The 15,028-nt window shown below is 38.9% G+C and overlaps 1 protein-coding gene across 1 annotated transcript; it reads right to left on the reverse strand.

Moving 5' to 3' along the window:
• Positions 1 to 9,343: 9,343 nt before the first annotated feature.
• fzd8a (frizzled class receptor 8a) lies at positions 9,344 to 12,134 on the reverse strand. The gene has a single exon (XM_033985700.2). The coding sequence runs from the start codon at positions 11,938 to 11,940 to the stop codon at positions 10,168 to 10,170; it is 1,773 nt and encodes a 590-aa protein (XP_033841591.1). The 5' UTR covers positions 11,941 to 12,134; the 3' UTR covers positions 9,344 to 10,167.
• Positions 12,135 to 15,028: the final 2,894 nt, after the last annotated feature.

Genomic DNA, 15,028 nt, shown 5'->3' on the forward strand with positions numbered 1-15,028 from the left:
ACTGGACAACATAAACCCAATGGAAAGAACTTATCTTATTTATTTATTACTCATGTTTTGTTGCTGGTGGGAACTTCTGCTGTTTTTAAAGTGAGTATTACTTGAGCTTTGATGATGCAATCATATTCAGGCGTGTGTGTGTATGGAGCTCAGCAGTGACAGCATGCTCAGGATTGACAAGTAAATTTAATTTTTTCCCATAGACTTTTCAAAAAATTCAAATATTTAGAGTTTAAAGGCATCGCGGGGGCTAATCAGCTACATGCTAACTAATATCCATAATGCGTTTGTTTTAAGTCCAAAAAGGCCGTTTACAATGCAAGATTCTGCTAAATGTTTTATAACATTTCAAAAACAGATTTTAAATACTTAAAATAAAATGCTAGGTCTTGTGGTCATTAGTTCCATGTAGCTCATTATCCCCGAGCAAGCTTTCCGACTTTTAATATAATTTTTTTTTGGGAAAGTCTATGGGAAAAAATGAATGGGAAATGTATTTCTGTAATCGCGGTGTGGGCGGTCTCTGTTGAGCTCCATATAAACATTTGCCTTTTGCTTTTAGTGGAGCGACATCAAATCAGGGACATTTCACATAATTATAATATATGTGGCTAAACTAGAGGCTTTTGTGACTATGTACCTACTATACAAAGTTGTTCTGTATAAAATTCTGGTTATGGAAGTTCATATTTTGGGAAATGTGAAATATGTTAAGAGGACTGCTGGACAGGTCTAGTACTGATAAGTTTATACTGTGTCTTAAGAAAGATTATTGATATGTTATGTATATTATGTTATTTAATATGCCAAAAGACGTGCAATAATTCCCTTCTTATACATACAGAATGTGACTGAAAAAAAGCAAGTTTAACCTTAACTGAGAAATACATATGAAATTCTACTTGCCTGGCGAATCCAGAATGATTTCTCTGTCATTTTTATACAGATTGACATCAGTCTGGTCCCCACGTCCTCTGTTGAGTTACAAACTCAGTCAAACGTGATTGTCCAATCAGATTTGGTTTTTTTTTCAGTGACTCATCGGTCACTTATCATTTACAAATACAATCAAATTTAGTTTAGTGCTTCACTCACTGATTCTGCAGAAATCCACAATGTTTTTCAGCTCCCTGTGATTTTTTCTTTAATTTTTTCCGATATTTTTCCTAATCCACCTGTCAATTACGCCCATTTGTAAACGGGGAGATTCATCAGTGACCAGACTCACATCTTCGTACAGCACTGAAGAAGTGTGTATTCTGGATTCCAGGCAAAAAATCTATAATAATTTCCTCCATTATACCGTCCAATAGACAAAATACAGTGTTAAATTACTAGGAGAGGATAGACTCAAAACTGTCCTACGCTGAAGACGTCCTTAAAGTTCAGTTACCACAGCTTTGTTTAAATAATAATATTAGAAACATAACATTTATACATATGGATACTACCATTTGGTGCTGTTCTACACACTTCCTAACTTTTGCACAAGATCTATGGCGTTTTCTCAGTAACTCTAAAATTACTCTGAAAATGTAAGTAATATAAATTAGCCTAAAATGTCACGTTTTGATTTTCAGCCCTACACTGCTGAAATAGGTCTACCTGCTACACACGTCCCTTCCTCACTAAGACAGAACTGGATAATCATAGTTACTGTAATAATGTCTGCTATGCATCGGAGTGAACCTGGGTCTATTGGAGTCGTTTATGTACTTGAAAAGCAAAGGTATTTTTATGTGAGTGTTTGTCCTCAGACTTGACACTAATGTAATATGGTGAGACTTAAGCGGTGAAGTTATTTTATATTCATGCTGTTCTGGCCACACGTTTTATTATTATTTTTTAACGTTTCATAAGTGATTTCGTGTACGCTACTGAGCTGTTCTATGGTATGTTAAAACAATGGCAAAATTAAAATGTAACTTGCTGCTCTTTTTTGGTTCTTGGTTAACGTGATTTTAGCTTTGACATTTTACCGTAATCATTTTCAGTGTAATAACTGTATTTGCTCATGTTTATGTTTATGTTTATGTCATAGTCTGCTCTTGTATCTTTATTTATATAGGGAGAGTCCAATGAAAGACCAGACTGTCCTTTTCATGAACGCCCTTTTAAAATACAGAACAGTACAAACAAAACACATAACTGCATAGGTCCATTTAAAACATTAAAAACACGAGCAGACTTGAGTATTAATGTTTATTACGAGATTATTAAAGTGCGTTTCATGTTCTTTCAGTTCTAGTGCGGCTCGTTTTTAGCCGTAGACAATCATGAGTTCTTGTATTAAAAGTTCCCGTATCAAAGTTTAACAAACAAGTGAGCAGTAACATTAAGTATTTTTAATTTTAATGTTTATTGTATATCAAAAGTTGTCTTGAATAGGCTAGTTTGTTAAAAAAATTGTTACAAAAACTGGTAGTAACAAAATGGTCTTTCAATTTAAAGCTTCACTATGTAACTTTTTCTGGTGGCGTGTCATCTGCTTGCTTGTCACCATGGAGATTTTATTGCCTTGTCTAAAATATCCCACTGTATTGCATTTGACTTTTCTATCTCAGATCTTTGTAGAGACGCCCAGCTCACTCACTGCATTAGCAATAAAAACATTAGTAATTGAACAAATGCAAAATAGTTTTAATGCCATAGCATGGAACATTCCAGACAAAGCATCTCCATGGAGACAAGCAGGTGGCCGACCACTCACCGGAGAAGTTACATAGTGTGCCATTAAGACAGTAAGTAATGTTAGGTTGCGGTTGTAATTTTCACTAAACTAAAGAATCGGAGGACGGTACATTTTGGCTTTTGTGTATAACTTTGTCTAATTGTCAAAGTAGATCAAACAGCCTCTCGCCGACGCCTCCGGATGACATCACACCCCACCCCTGGTTTGGGACGGGGGTCTTTTTGTGCCCCGTTTGGCCTCGGTTCAGCCCTGTCCCGGAGTGAATCTGGGGAAAGACGGAGCGCTCCAGATCAAAGACAAGTTTCCTTTCTGTTTCTGTCCTTTGTGTCGGTGTCAGTTCTTCACAGAGGAGCTATAGAGGTGCACAGTGTTCAGCTGCTGTGAGGAGAGGGGGGCGGACAACACGGGATAGGTGCTCAGGAGAGGAGCAGGAGCGGGAGCAGGAGGAGGAGTAGTAGTTGGTAGTGGTAGTAGTAGTTAGATGGGATGAAGTGATGATTCTTGGTCATAGGGAAAAGTAGTAATAGTCATACAAGAAGTAGTACAATAGTGGGGAGTAGTATTAGTTATAGGTAACAGTAGTAATGTGGAGTAGTATCTGGGTAGGTAGTAGCTAGTAGCTAGTAGTGGCAGTTGTAAACAGCTGAAATGGCTGTAGTAGTAGTAGGTAGTACTGGTAACAGCTGAAACAGTTGTAGTAGTAGTAGGTAGTAGTTGTAGTTGTAAACAGCTGAAACAGTTGTAGTAGGTAGTAGTTGTAGTTGTAAACAGCTGAAAGTTGTAGTAGTAGTAGGTAGTACTGGTAGTTGTAAACAGCTGAAACTGTTGTAGTAGTAGTTGCGGTACTTGTAGTGGAAGCAGTAGCAATAGTATGCAGTAGTAGTAGGCAGCAGCAGGAGCAGAAGCAGCAGTAGTAGTAGTAGTAGTAGTTGTGGTTGTTATCAAAAGTGGCACAGACTCCAAAACATCTGGATTTAACAGGAACTAAAATCAAAACTAAACCTGGACTAAACCTGGACATAAACAGGACCAAACCAACCATGTCTACATTATGACTGAACAATATATACATTCAATAATATTCGATACAGATGTTTTGTTGTTGTACAGTGAGTTCTTGGGTCTAGTCACTTATAGAAATGATCAGGTTCAACATTTGTAAATTTACCTTTTGGATACTTCATGGTAAAGTTCAGTGTAGTGAAAAACTGCCTCCCTGAACTGGAATTATGTCAGTATGCCACTTTTGAGAATCTGAAAACCGTGAATACCTGTAAGTAAAGTAGTACTAGTAGTAATAGTAGTAGTAGCAGCTGCAGTTACATGTAGTATAGTGCAAACGAGTGAGTAGGAGGTTGTAGATGTGTATATAGGGGGGTGGTCCCGGGACAGTCGGAGCAGCAGGGGGGCACTGTTAGGACTACAAACAGCACTCAGCCTTTGAGTTTAAACCAACGGGGGCTCCACATTTGTCTTGGCCTCTTTGTTACAGGAGAAGAGCTGAAGTGAAAGTCAACACCACAACTGGAAAGATAAACGCTGCAAAGACTCGAAATGAATACATGTCATGAAATTACAGTAGTTAGTACAGCAGTAGTAGTCTTTTTTTTTTCAATCTTTTAGTAGTAGTAGTTTTTGCATAGCTCTTCTATAATAAAAAAATAAATAAAATAGTAGTAGTGTCTGATTATATCACTCTCCAAGGATAAATTTATAGTTTGCATATGCTAAAATAAAAATAAATAATAAAAATAGCTAAATCAGGTTAAAATGAAGTCCTACAGCAGCAGGACAATCAAATAATAATGAAAGACCTCGTAGTACTAGTGCAGGGGTCTCAAACTCAAACTAGCCGGGGGCCACAGGAGCCAGAGTCTGGGTGAGGCTGGGCTTATCAGGTATTTAAACTTTTCTCAAAAGTCATCACTTTTTTCAACATACATGAGGAAAAATGCCAATTCTTGTGGATTTTATGGATATACATCGTTATTTGTTGAATCTTTTGCGACGGGAGGACACAGCACGAGTGACATGTAGTAAAGCCACACTAACATTAAACTTTCATATTGTCCTGCGAGCCACAAAATATCCTCTCGCGGGCCGCAATTGGCCCCCGAGCCGTGAGTTTGAGACCCCTGTACTAGTGCCTTTAATCACAGCAGCAGCAGCAGTAAGTTGTAGTTACTGGCGTTCGTTGTGCACACATTACTTTCAGGCTTCTACTACAGACATAACTTTTCATTTTTTCATTCTTTTGTTCCAGTGGAGTCTAAACACAGACTTTATTTCAGGAAATCTGAATAGTTACTATAGTAATAGTAGTTTTTGCATAGCTCTTGTACAATAAAAACAAATTAAATTAAGTTAAAATTATATCCTAGTAGTAGTAGTAATGGTAGGAGCAGTAGCAGTGGGTGCAGTAGTATTAGTAGTAGCAAAGTAGTAGTAGCAGTAATAGTAGTAGCAGTAGTAGTAGCATTAATAGTAGTAGCAGTGGTAGCAGTAGCAAAGTAGTAGTAGTGGTAGTAGTAATAGTAGTAGCATAGTAGTAGTAGTAGTAGTAGTAGTTGCAATAGTAGTAGTAGCAATAGTAGTAGTAGCAAAGTAGTAGTGGTAATAGTCATAGTAGTAGCAAAGTAGTAGTAGTAGTAGTAGTAATGGTGTCTGAACAGCAGTATGCTCTATATAATCTTCTAAGGGATCATATTTTTTCATAGTTGTACTGAGAATGCAGTTTAGCAAAATGTAGTTAAAAATAAACCCCTACAGCAGCAGTACAGACACTATAGTAAAATACACATATTAGCGATTGCAGTAGTGAGCTAATAATAGTAGCAGTAGTTTGAATAGTAGTGTCAAAGTTGAAGTACTCGAGCTGAAGTTGTGCGCACACATGACTTTGAAGGCTGCGCTCCTTCTATATGGCCATAACAGAACAGTCTAAACTATTGTACGTCTTGGCTGAATTGAGACTCCTTCAGTTTCTATGACGTCTCTGTCCCGGAGCGGTCGTTACCTGCAGCGTGACCTGGGTTCAAAATGCACAGGTCCAATATTTTTCCAACATCTGGATTTTAAAGAGGCCAAAAGGGATTCGGCGTGGAGCTGAGGCCGCTCACGTCCACATTAATCTAAAAAAGACTCAAGAAATCAGGTCTACGAGGGCTCGGGGACACACCCACACAACTGCAGACACGGGACGGGCCTCCTCCCACAGAGATACAGACACGACATGGAGGAGGTGCAGGGGATGAAGTCAAGAGTACAAGTCATCCAAGTCATTGCTCAAGTTTGGCAAAAAAAATGATAGAAAACAAATGGGCCTTGTAGTGGTGTAATTAAATTGAATGTAAAAATAATATGATAATACTTTTCTAGCCACAAAATCTGTCCAAATATGACTGACAAGTGAATACTCATGTGTGCCAAGAGGTTTGTGAGAACTACAGGGACTAGTTAGATTTATTAAATACATACTTTACTTTTCAGGGTCTGACAATCAGGGACTCAGCTTTAACTATGGAACTTTTCTGTCATCCACATTTCCATGGAGACAAGTAGCATCAAGTGGCAGACTCTTCACCAAAAAAATAAGCACGTCTTTAATTGCATAAAACTGTTAAACCCGTAACATGTAGGTCATATAGAATAAAATAAAAATAAATGCAAATAAATAAATAAATAAAATAATAATAATAATAATAATAATAATAATAATAATAATAATAATAATAATAATAATAATAATAATAATAATAATAATAATAATAATAATAATAATAATAATAATAATAAATTAAAAAAACAACATATAAATAAAAAACTAAATAATTAAATAAATAAAAACTAAATAAAAAAATAAAATAATAAAATAATAATAATTAATAAAAATAAATAAATAAAAAACAATAAATAAATAAATAAATAAAAAACTAAAAATAAATAAATAAATAAATAAATAAAGAACCAGATAGCTCCTTGCTTCACCTGAGTTTATTCTAAAACATCAATAGTTGTGGCTGCGTCTGCTCCGTCTGTATCCTCCCATTCATCAAACATGTGGTTAATATTTGATGTGGCACAGTCAGGAACATTCTTTTGTACTTTCTGTATTGTCAAATTTAACGAACAACTCAGAAATATGACTAGATTTGGTGTTTAAGAATGACTTTGGTGGAAGACACGCTTAGTCCAGTCTTGTCGATGCCAACAGTGAAGTTAACTGTCTGTCAAATTATCATTATGTAATTAACCAAGTAGAGGAAATGGGTCGTTATCTGGTAATTAAAGGCAAGTTAGGACAAGCACACGGCTGCAAAGAGGTATAGAGACGACACGGGAAGTAAAAAGTACCTTCAGGCGCAGGTTCTAGTCTTTTGGAGATTTCACTTCAAATTTCTGTTTTTAAATATTAAAGTTTTAGATGCACAAAGAAACCAGGGATGGAAGGTAATGAAGTAAAAGTAGTACATTTTAAATTTTACAGTGAATACTTTTTACATTTAATTCACCACATTTGAGAGCAGTATCTGTACTTTCTACTCCACTACATTTTTGAACTGGACTGTAAAGTAAAAAGTACTTTTCACATGATTGGAGGGGTTATTTTTACCATGTTTGTAGTAACATCCTGACTAAAGTTTTTGAGTTTAACCTTTGGCTTTAGGCAAACAAAAATAAATACACAAAATTCATGAGGAAAATTAAGAAATTGATTCATATTGTTACTGTTGACCAAAATATGTGTCACTTTTAATAAATATCACTACATTTACACTTTAACAAATGAACAACACTTGTGTGAAATACTTTAACTTTTTACTCCTTAAGTACATTTTTATACAGGCACTTAAATACTTTTACCTAAGAAGATTTTTCATGTGAAACTTTTACTTTTACTTGAATAACATTTATCTCTGTATCTGTACTTTTACTTAGGCAACTGATTAGACCATAAGGCAATGTTAACTTATTTTTTAGGTTGAAAATTCAATCTTAGTGCATGAAAAGTAATGTTTTTATTATCATTGTGATGTCGACATTGGTATCGAGTATCAGGCCTTTTCCTTTTTCATGTGATACTTTTACTTGAGTAACTTTTTACCTCTGCATCTGTACTTTTACTTAATAATAACAAAACTGAGTACGTCACCCACCCCTGACGGAAACTGCCGATAGTATATACATTTACGTCACATAATTATGCAGTAAAAGTAGGTAGCTATTTTAATTTTAGTTTCAAATCTTAATCTGTGCTAAATAAAAGTTGTTGCTGTCAATTTCTTGTGGTGTAAACAATGTTATAGCCTTTTGTCTAATTGTTACTCTAACAGTTCGACAGTTTAGATTTTATTATTACCTTATAATTTCGTGCTGCAAGTGCAAATTTTACTCTTTACTATTTGAGCGAATCATTTCATTCTCAGGGCTTTCAGATACTGTAAAACCCCAATACTATGAATGATAAAACTACATGCACTACCTCACTCCCACCACTAGATAGAGCTCTAAGCCAGTGCCACCTGCTCCTAACACTGGCACTGAGCCTGTCTGAAATCCAGAGGTGAACTTTACAAAAACACTGAAATCTGAACTGCAAATGTGACTATTTATGTGGAACGCAACCTCAAATTATACCGACCACGAACTTTTGAGAAACAGACGCCAAATTAAACCAGTTCTTCAACAACAAGTTACTTCAAGGTACTCTGTGATTAGTGGCAAACTTTGAAATCCCTTTTGAAGATCACAAAATGGTTGCGTTCTTTGTCGCTTACTGTCAGTTTTGATGTGACGTGTATACTGCTGATTTACACTAGAAAACCCAGCTGAATCTTATTGTCCTTTTTTCAACAATTTTACCTCCGTTTGAGCTGCTGCAAATAACAAAGTACCAAGTAAACAAAAGGGTACAGTGTCTCATCTGAAGCCAGTGGGTTAATTGGCACTATACAACAGCTGTAACATTTGTAGCGAGAAAATGTGGTTAGAAAGGAAGAAAAATGGCTTGATTAGAGGGCTTTAAGATGTGCGGCTATGTGTGCGGACCACCTGGGGTCTTTCATTGCTATTTCAATGTCATTTATGTCAAAGCCCCGTGCGCCCCTGACACAGCTCCAGAGAAAGCGGGAGAGAGAAGAGAGATGTTTCAATTCAAACTAGAAGGAGAGGGGGAATAACAAGCGAAACACAGTTGGACAGGAGGGAAAAAATGCGTTCACAATAGGGCAATGTCTATCAAAGAATCCCAAATGGACGTTTAGGGGGGTTACCTTGGCACAAGCGCACACTACACCTTTTATGAGCGAGAAGATCAAAGATGGAGGACATGAAAAGAGGCAGCGAGGCCCCACATTTCCAACTCATTCAAGCACTCGAAATTGTGTTACTTTTTTGCCAAATTAAGAAAGATGTAAGATGCGCACCTCGACAAAGCCTGGCCTCCAACTTGACCTCCAGCCCAACTTTGTGCATTAATAACAAGATCATGGTTTAAGTTTTATACGCATCTAACTGTACCTTATCTCAAGCTATTTATACATTTCTTCAGCACTCACTTCTTTGGCATTTTCGTCTTATAAAACTAGCACACGGAGGAAAAATGTCGGTGACCCTTTGCCCTAACACCACGTCAACAACACGCCGAAAACATTATAAGATTTATCAAATATTTTATTGTCAAAATAAAGGTCATATTGCTTTTCAGTCGCAAAAGAGGACATCTACACTTTGTACAAATTTACAATAGCTTATATAAAGTTTTCTTTTGTACACACATTTACACATTTGTACAATAATATATATAGAGAGATATAAATACAATTTCCAAAACAAAATATTACAAAATGAACCCGTAAAATACTTGGGCGTTATTAAGGCTTAATTTAAACCATCTTTGATTGAATAAGCAACGTTATCCGGCACTGAAGTAAGCAGTGGTTCTCTGTTGGTGGGTTAAGACCAAAATTACAATGTTTATCATAATTTTAAAAAGTGGGAAAGGTGTGTTCTGCTACAAGAAATGTCGGGACAGATATTGAAGTGCATGTGGCTTATGGTTTGCAGTAAAAAAAAATAACTTTGGTGCACAATTTGGATCACAAGAAAGCAATTTTTAAAAGTTAAAACTAGTTCACACCAGCTGAGAACCACTGTAAGTAGATAAAGAAATGCTATGAAGACAGAACTCTGCCCACAATAGAATAAGTAATGCCCAGTTGGAGAAAGCCTGGTGTTGGGTAGCTCTAATACATATAAACAGAGGATTTAACCTGTGCTAATCCAGGGACATTGTTCGGACCAGTTCTCCTGGAGGAGGTGAGTTGTTTTGGGGGGGAAGAGGAGGAGGACAGCACCAGCTCACCTCAGCCACAACTCATTCCTATGTAAATGCAAAGTAACAGCACTGACAGTTTATCTCCCCAACAATTAGCAGTCCCCATAAGCTGCCTTTGTCTCTCCCCTCTCCAAATGATTCAAACTTGGGACAATGGCATTTGCTTGGGGCAGGATACCGAGCTGGCCGTGCCGGATCTCCATGTTAGTCCTGTGCTTACGTCGCTGTACATTGACCCGCTGGTTCCTTTGCTGCCCCAACAACAGCGGGTGCAAAAAGTCCTCCAGGAATCCACAGTTTTCCCAGACCAAATCCAAACTCCAGACGTGATGCCTACAAGTAGACACATAAAGTACTTAAGCATGAAAACTGCATAGTCCGGACTCCTTCTGTCTCTTTCTAATAAGCAGTTTCCACAAGTGTGCGTAATCTCCCAACTTTGCCTGTTGTGCTGCTCGTAGAAGTAACAGGCCACGATGATGGTGGCTGGCACTGTGTATAGGACAGTAAAAATACCTATTCTTATCATAAGCTTCTCCAGTTTGTCAGTTTTTGTTCCTCCTTGCTTGATGACACTCCTGATCCTAAAAAGTGACACGAATCCAGCCAGGAGGAACATAGTGCCAATGAATAAATATATCACCAGAGGAGCCAGGACGAAGCCTCTCAAGTTGTCCAAGTTTTGGTTCCCCACGTAGCAGATCCCAGCCACTGTGTCCCCATCCACAGAACTGAGCGCCAACACTGCGATAGACTTCATACTCGGGATTAACCACGCGGCCAGGTGAAAATACTGGGAGTAACTCGCTATAGCCTCGTTGCCCCACTTCATACCCGCTGCGAGGAACCAGGTCAGGGACAAGATCACCCACCAAATAGAGCTGGCCATGCCGAAGAAGTAGATAAGCAGAAACACAACTGTGCACAGCGCGGGTCCTGTGGTCTCGTAGTGGATGTGTTCAATGTCGTACTCCCTGTTGCACGCCACTTTCTCGTGCCCAGCGATAAGCCGGACGATATACCCAACTGACACGAACATGTAGCACACGGACAGGAATATTATCGGCCTCTCTGGGTATTTGAAGCGCTCCATGTCGATCAGGAAAGTGGCCACGGTCGCAAAGGTCGAGATGAAGCACAGCACCGACCACAAGCCGATCCAGAAGGCTGTGAAAGCGCGCTCGTCGTGCGTAAAAAACGGGTTGTGGCACGGCATAGCGCAGTTGTTGATCTGTCCCGTCTTCACCCGGTTGTACAGCGGGTGTCTGTCCGTGCTCACCGGCACCATAGGCTCCATGCACTTGCACCCGGACTCGCACGGAGCAGAGGGAGGCTTGTACTTCCCAGGAGCGCCCGGTCTGCTCGGTTTGTTCTTATTATTATTAGGGGGGTTGTATGCGCCTTTGTTGTTATTGCTGTTACCCGGGTTGTTTGTTGGTTTTGACAACACGGGGGAAACAGTGGTGGAGTCAGTTCTGTTATAGTCCATGCACAAAGTATCGGGGTTGCCTTGCACTGGCAGCAGGTCGCACTTCATCCTATCCGGCCAGGGGAAGCCATACTGACGCATGAGAGGCGCGCATCCAGCCTTGGCACGTTCACACACGCTCCGGCACGGTGGCAGTGGCTTTTTATAGTCCTCTAAACATATCGGTGTATACATGCTGCACAGGAAAAACTTCAGGTCCGGGGAGCACTGGATCTCAACCAGAGGCCAGAATTGGTGCACCTCCAAGCCCGCTTCGTCCTGCGTGTCGTGGTTGAACTGGTTGGGCATGTAGGTGTAATTGTAGCCGATGCCTTTGCACAGGGGCACCGCTATCTCCTGGCATTGCAGCTCCTTGGCCGCCGTAGAGGTAGTCCGCGGTAAAAGAGCCAGGCATAGGAGCAGGTATATCCCCAAAAGGTCCATCTTTTCCCGGCCGTCGCGTCTCTAGCCTCCTCCGCTCCGACGCAGATGCTCCTCGGTTGAATCCACCTTCTTTTTGATTTGTCTGTATCCTTAAAACGAGCGCGTGGTTAAAATGTGACCACGTTTCATTACCAAAACAAAAAAATGTGGGGCTTCTTTGCGTTCACACACGTCCCACCTTATTCCTTATCGCTCTCAATACAAATCACAAGCGTTGCCTCGGAGCAATAAGGTTTTATACGGCTGACGCTCTAGTCTCGCCCCCCGACCCTCTGGACCAATCAGAGACCAACGTGGGCGGAGTCACATACAGTCAATCAACATTTTTTCCCAAACCAGAGACGTTTTGTTAGAAAGGCGATAATAAGACTACTCTGAGTTTCCGCGAAATACAATTAAGAAAATAATACACATTTACACGTAAAAAACGTTTGTTTTTCACATATTTCAACTTATTATAACTTTGTGATGGAAATTGTTATACCACGGGGGTCATTAGTAACTTAATTATGCTAGTATACAAACGTTTTATGGCTTTTAATTAAAATATGATCAATTATTGTCGTGCGTAAAGCGTGCGTAAAATGCGTAATATGCGTAATGTTCTCAATATGTCCTCCATACTTGTAATACACTAAGATTTTACATTTAAACAGGCTGTAATTGTCATCTCAAACTATTTAAACTTTCCTTAACCCTTTCCTTTTGCAGCCCAATGCAAGTACAGTACGTGCCATGTAGTATAAGTAGAAGTATTTCATGATAAAGCCTTTGTATACTTCTTTTTATTGCACAGTTTTTGCGCTCTACCCACAGCATCATTCTTGCACTCCTCGTCCACCAGTTGCACGTTGTACCGTCTCTGAATGTTAGTGAAGAGAGCTGGAGGGAGAAAAAAAGAGAAAGAGGGAGAGAAAGAGAGAGAGAGAGAGAGAGAGAGAGCGAGCCAGAGTTGGGAGAGGGGGGGTCAAGTTTGTTAAATCGGCTAATTTGCTCACGATAAGACAACCCGTGGAGCTGCCTGTCCGCGCTGAAAAAAGCTGTTTTATATTTGAAATGAGGTGCTAATGTTTCGGTTAACGCTCGTATTGGCGCACTGCGGGAGGCGTAATTGCGCAGAGCCAGAGAGCAAGGAGCGCAAGCCGAGGCACAGTGCGAGCAAATAGAGAAGTAATATCAGCGCAGTGGGGTTAATACACTGTGCGCGTCTGGAGATCTGAATGCAATCTCGTTGTGTTAAATGGATTTTGTTTGGCAAACCCAGACTTTTATCATACTCTTATCTCCCTTATCCCTCAGTATGAGCCACTTTGACTGTCTGTCTCTGTGGGAACACCAGCGCCAATGTATGCAAATGGAAGGACGTGCAAGTGTTCACAAATAATACACCAAGCACAAAAGTAGCCTCTTACAACTTTAAAATAAAATGGAAAGCAGGTTTATGAAGCTGAGGTGGGTGCTACTCAGTTACATTTACTCGAGTAACTTTTTAAACTTTATGTTATTCTTTATTTACTGATTTTGAGAGCTGTTTTTCTTGAAATTACCAGATTTTGGGCATTCTTTAAATGTTTGGCTTTAACATCAAATTATAAATCCATACAGTTACTCTTTTAGTTACTCTTACTTGAGTATTTTTTTTTCCAATCCCTTACTCTTACTCTTAATGTGTTGAACTACTACTTCGTTCTTCAATATTTTTTGCAACAGTAATCCTACTTGAGTACAATTTTGTTTATACCCACCTCTGTGTATAAATACTGCACTGCAACAAAATAAACACAAAAAATATGAAATAAATACTAGTCTTAGGATACACGTGTTTTCACTTCAAAATGTGCTAATTAAAGAAATAAATAGTTCTTTTCTAGCAGCATACTTCTCCTCCCACTTGAGTAATATTTTATTTTAGTAACAGTACTCTTACTCGAGTAAAATCTGTGGTTCCTCTTCTCATTTGAAACCTACAAGCGACAAAAGCTTTACGTCGACAATATGAGATGATTTGAACATGTTACTCTTACTTGAGTACACTTTTTGGCTACTCTACCCAACTCTGACTCACAGTGGGAAAATGGTAAAACATACATAAACACACTAATTGCAGAGTTGCGTACTTGTCCTGTAGCGCAGACATGAACAAAAGCCCAGGCTGGAGCAGTAACGACACACTGAACACGCTCATAACTCATCCACACTGACGACTCGTTCTGGATACATACTTCCTACACATTCCTGTATGATGTATGGAGATTGTTCACATGGTTTAAAATACGAGGAGCTAAAAATGGAGTGGCGCCTCACACTGTATAGACATTGTTTAAGGAGGCCATTACTGTAAATATATTGTATGTGTATGTGCGGTCCAATCATGAAGTATTTTTGGATATCTGGTTAACACTTGAGCAGTATCTTTAACATTGTACGGGTTTGGCTAATCAAAGAAACTTGAAATATACTCAGCTACTTCAATGACCAGTGAAATGAGTACTCAGCAATAACACAGTACGCAAAAGTACGTGAAATGGCCCGTGTTTGAATGTCACTTACACTGATATGAACAGAAACGACGAAGGTAAAATGCACGATTACGATGAAAGTGAAAGTTTTACCCATTGTTTTATGTGTTGTTCTTACGTTAAAAGGAAGAAGTACAGTCCAAATGCCCTTGTCTAGACTTTTTTCCATGTATTTGAGTACTACTGTGGACAAAATATGCGCGCTGTGTACTACCTCCATCTAATTAGAACGCATTTTACTGTCCGATCAGGAACTGCACTTTCAGCATGCTAGTTTTTGTTAGCATTACCGTGACAAAACTCTGCTCTGGTGTCTTCTGTGAGCTGTGAAACGTGCTTATAAACTCATCATGGTGAGTAGTTAGAACGCAAACTGTTTAAAATGAACATGTACAGCTCCTTTAACTGAAGAGAATTTAGTTTTACCAAAAATACCAAACTATAAAATTGTGTAGTTGCATTTAAAAACCCGATAAGTGATTCTTTTTTTGCTTTTTATGATCAGTTAAATGACTCATCAGTGACACAATATACAAACCTATAGGAAATGGCCCGTGTTTTGATGCCAC

This window comes from Periophthalmus magnuspinnatus, chromosome 20 (genome assembly GCF_009829125.3).
Source record: "Periophthalmus magnuspinnatus isolate fPerMag1 chromosome 20, fPerMag1.2.pri, whole genome shotgun sequence".
Taxonomy (NCBI): Eukaryota; Metazoa; Chordata; class Actinopteri; order Gobiiformes; family Gobiidae; genus Periophthalmus; species Periophthalmus magnuspinnatus.

Coding starts and splice junctions, on each gene's coding strand:
- fzd8a (XM_033985700.2), bottom strand. CDS start 11,940: ATGGACCTTTTGGGGATATACCTGCTCCTATGCCTGGCTCTTTTACCG.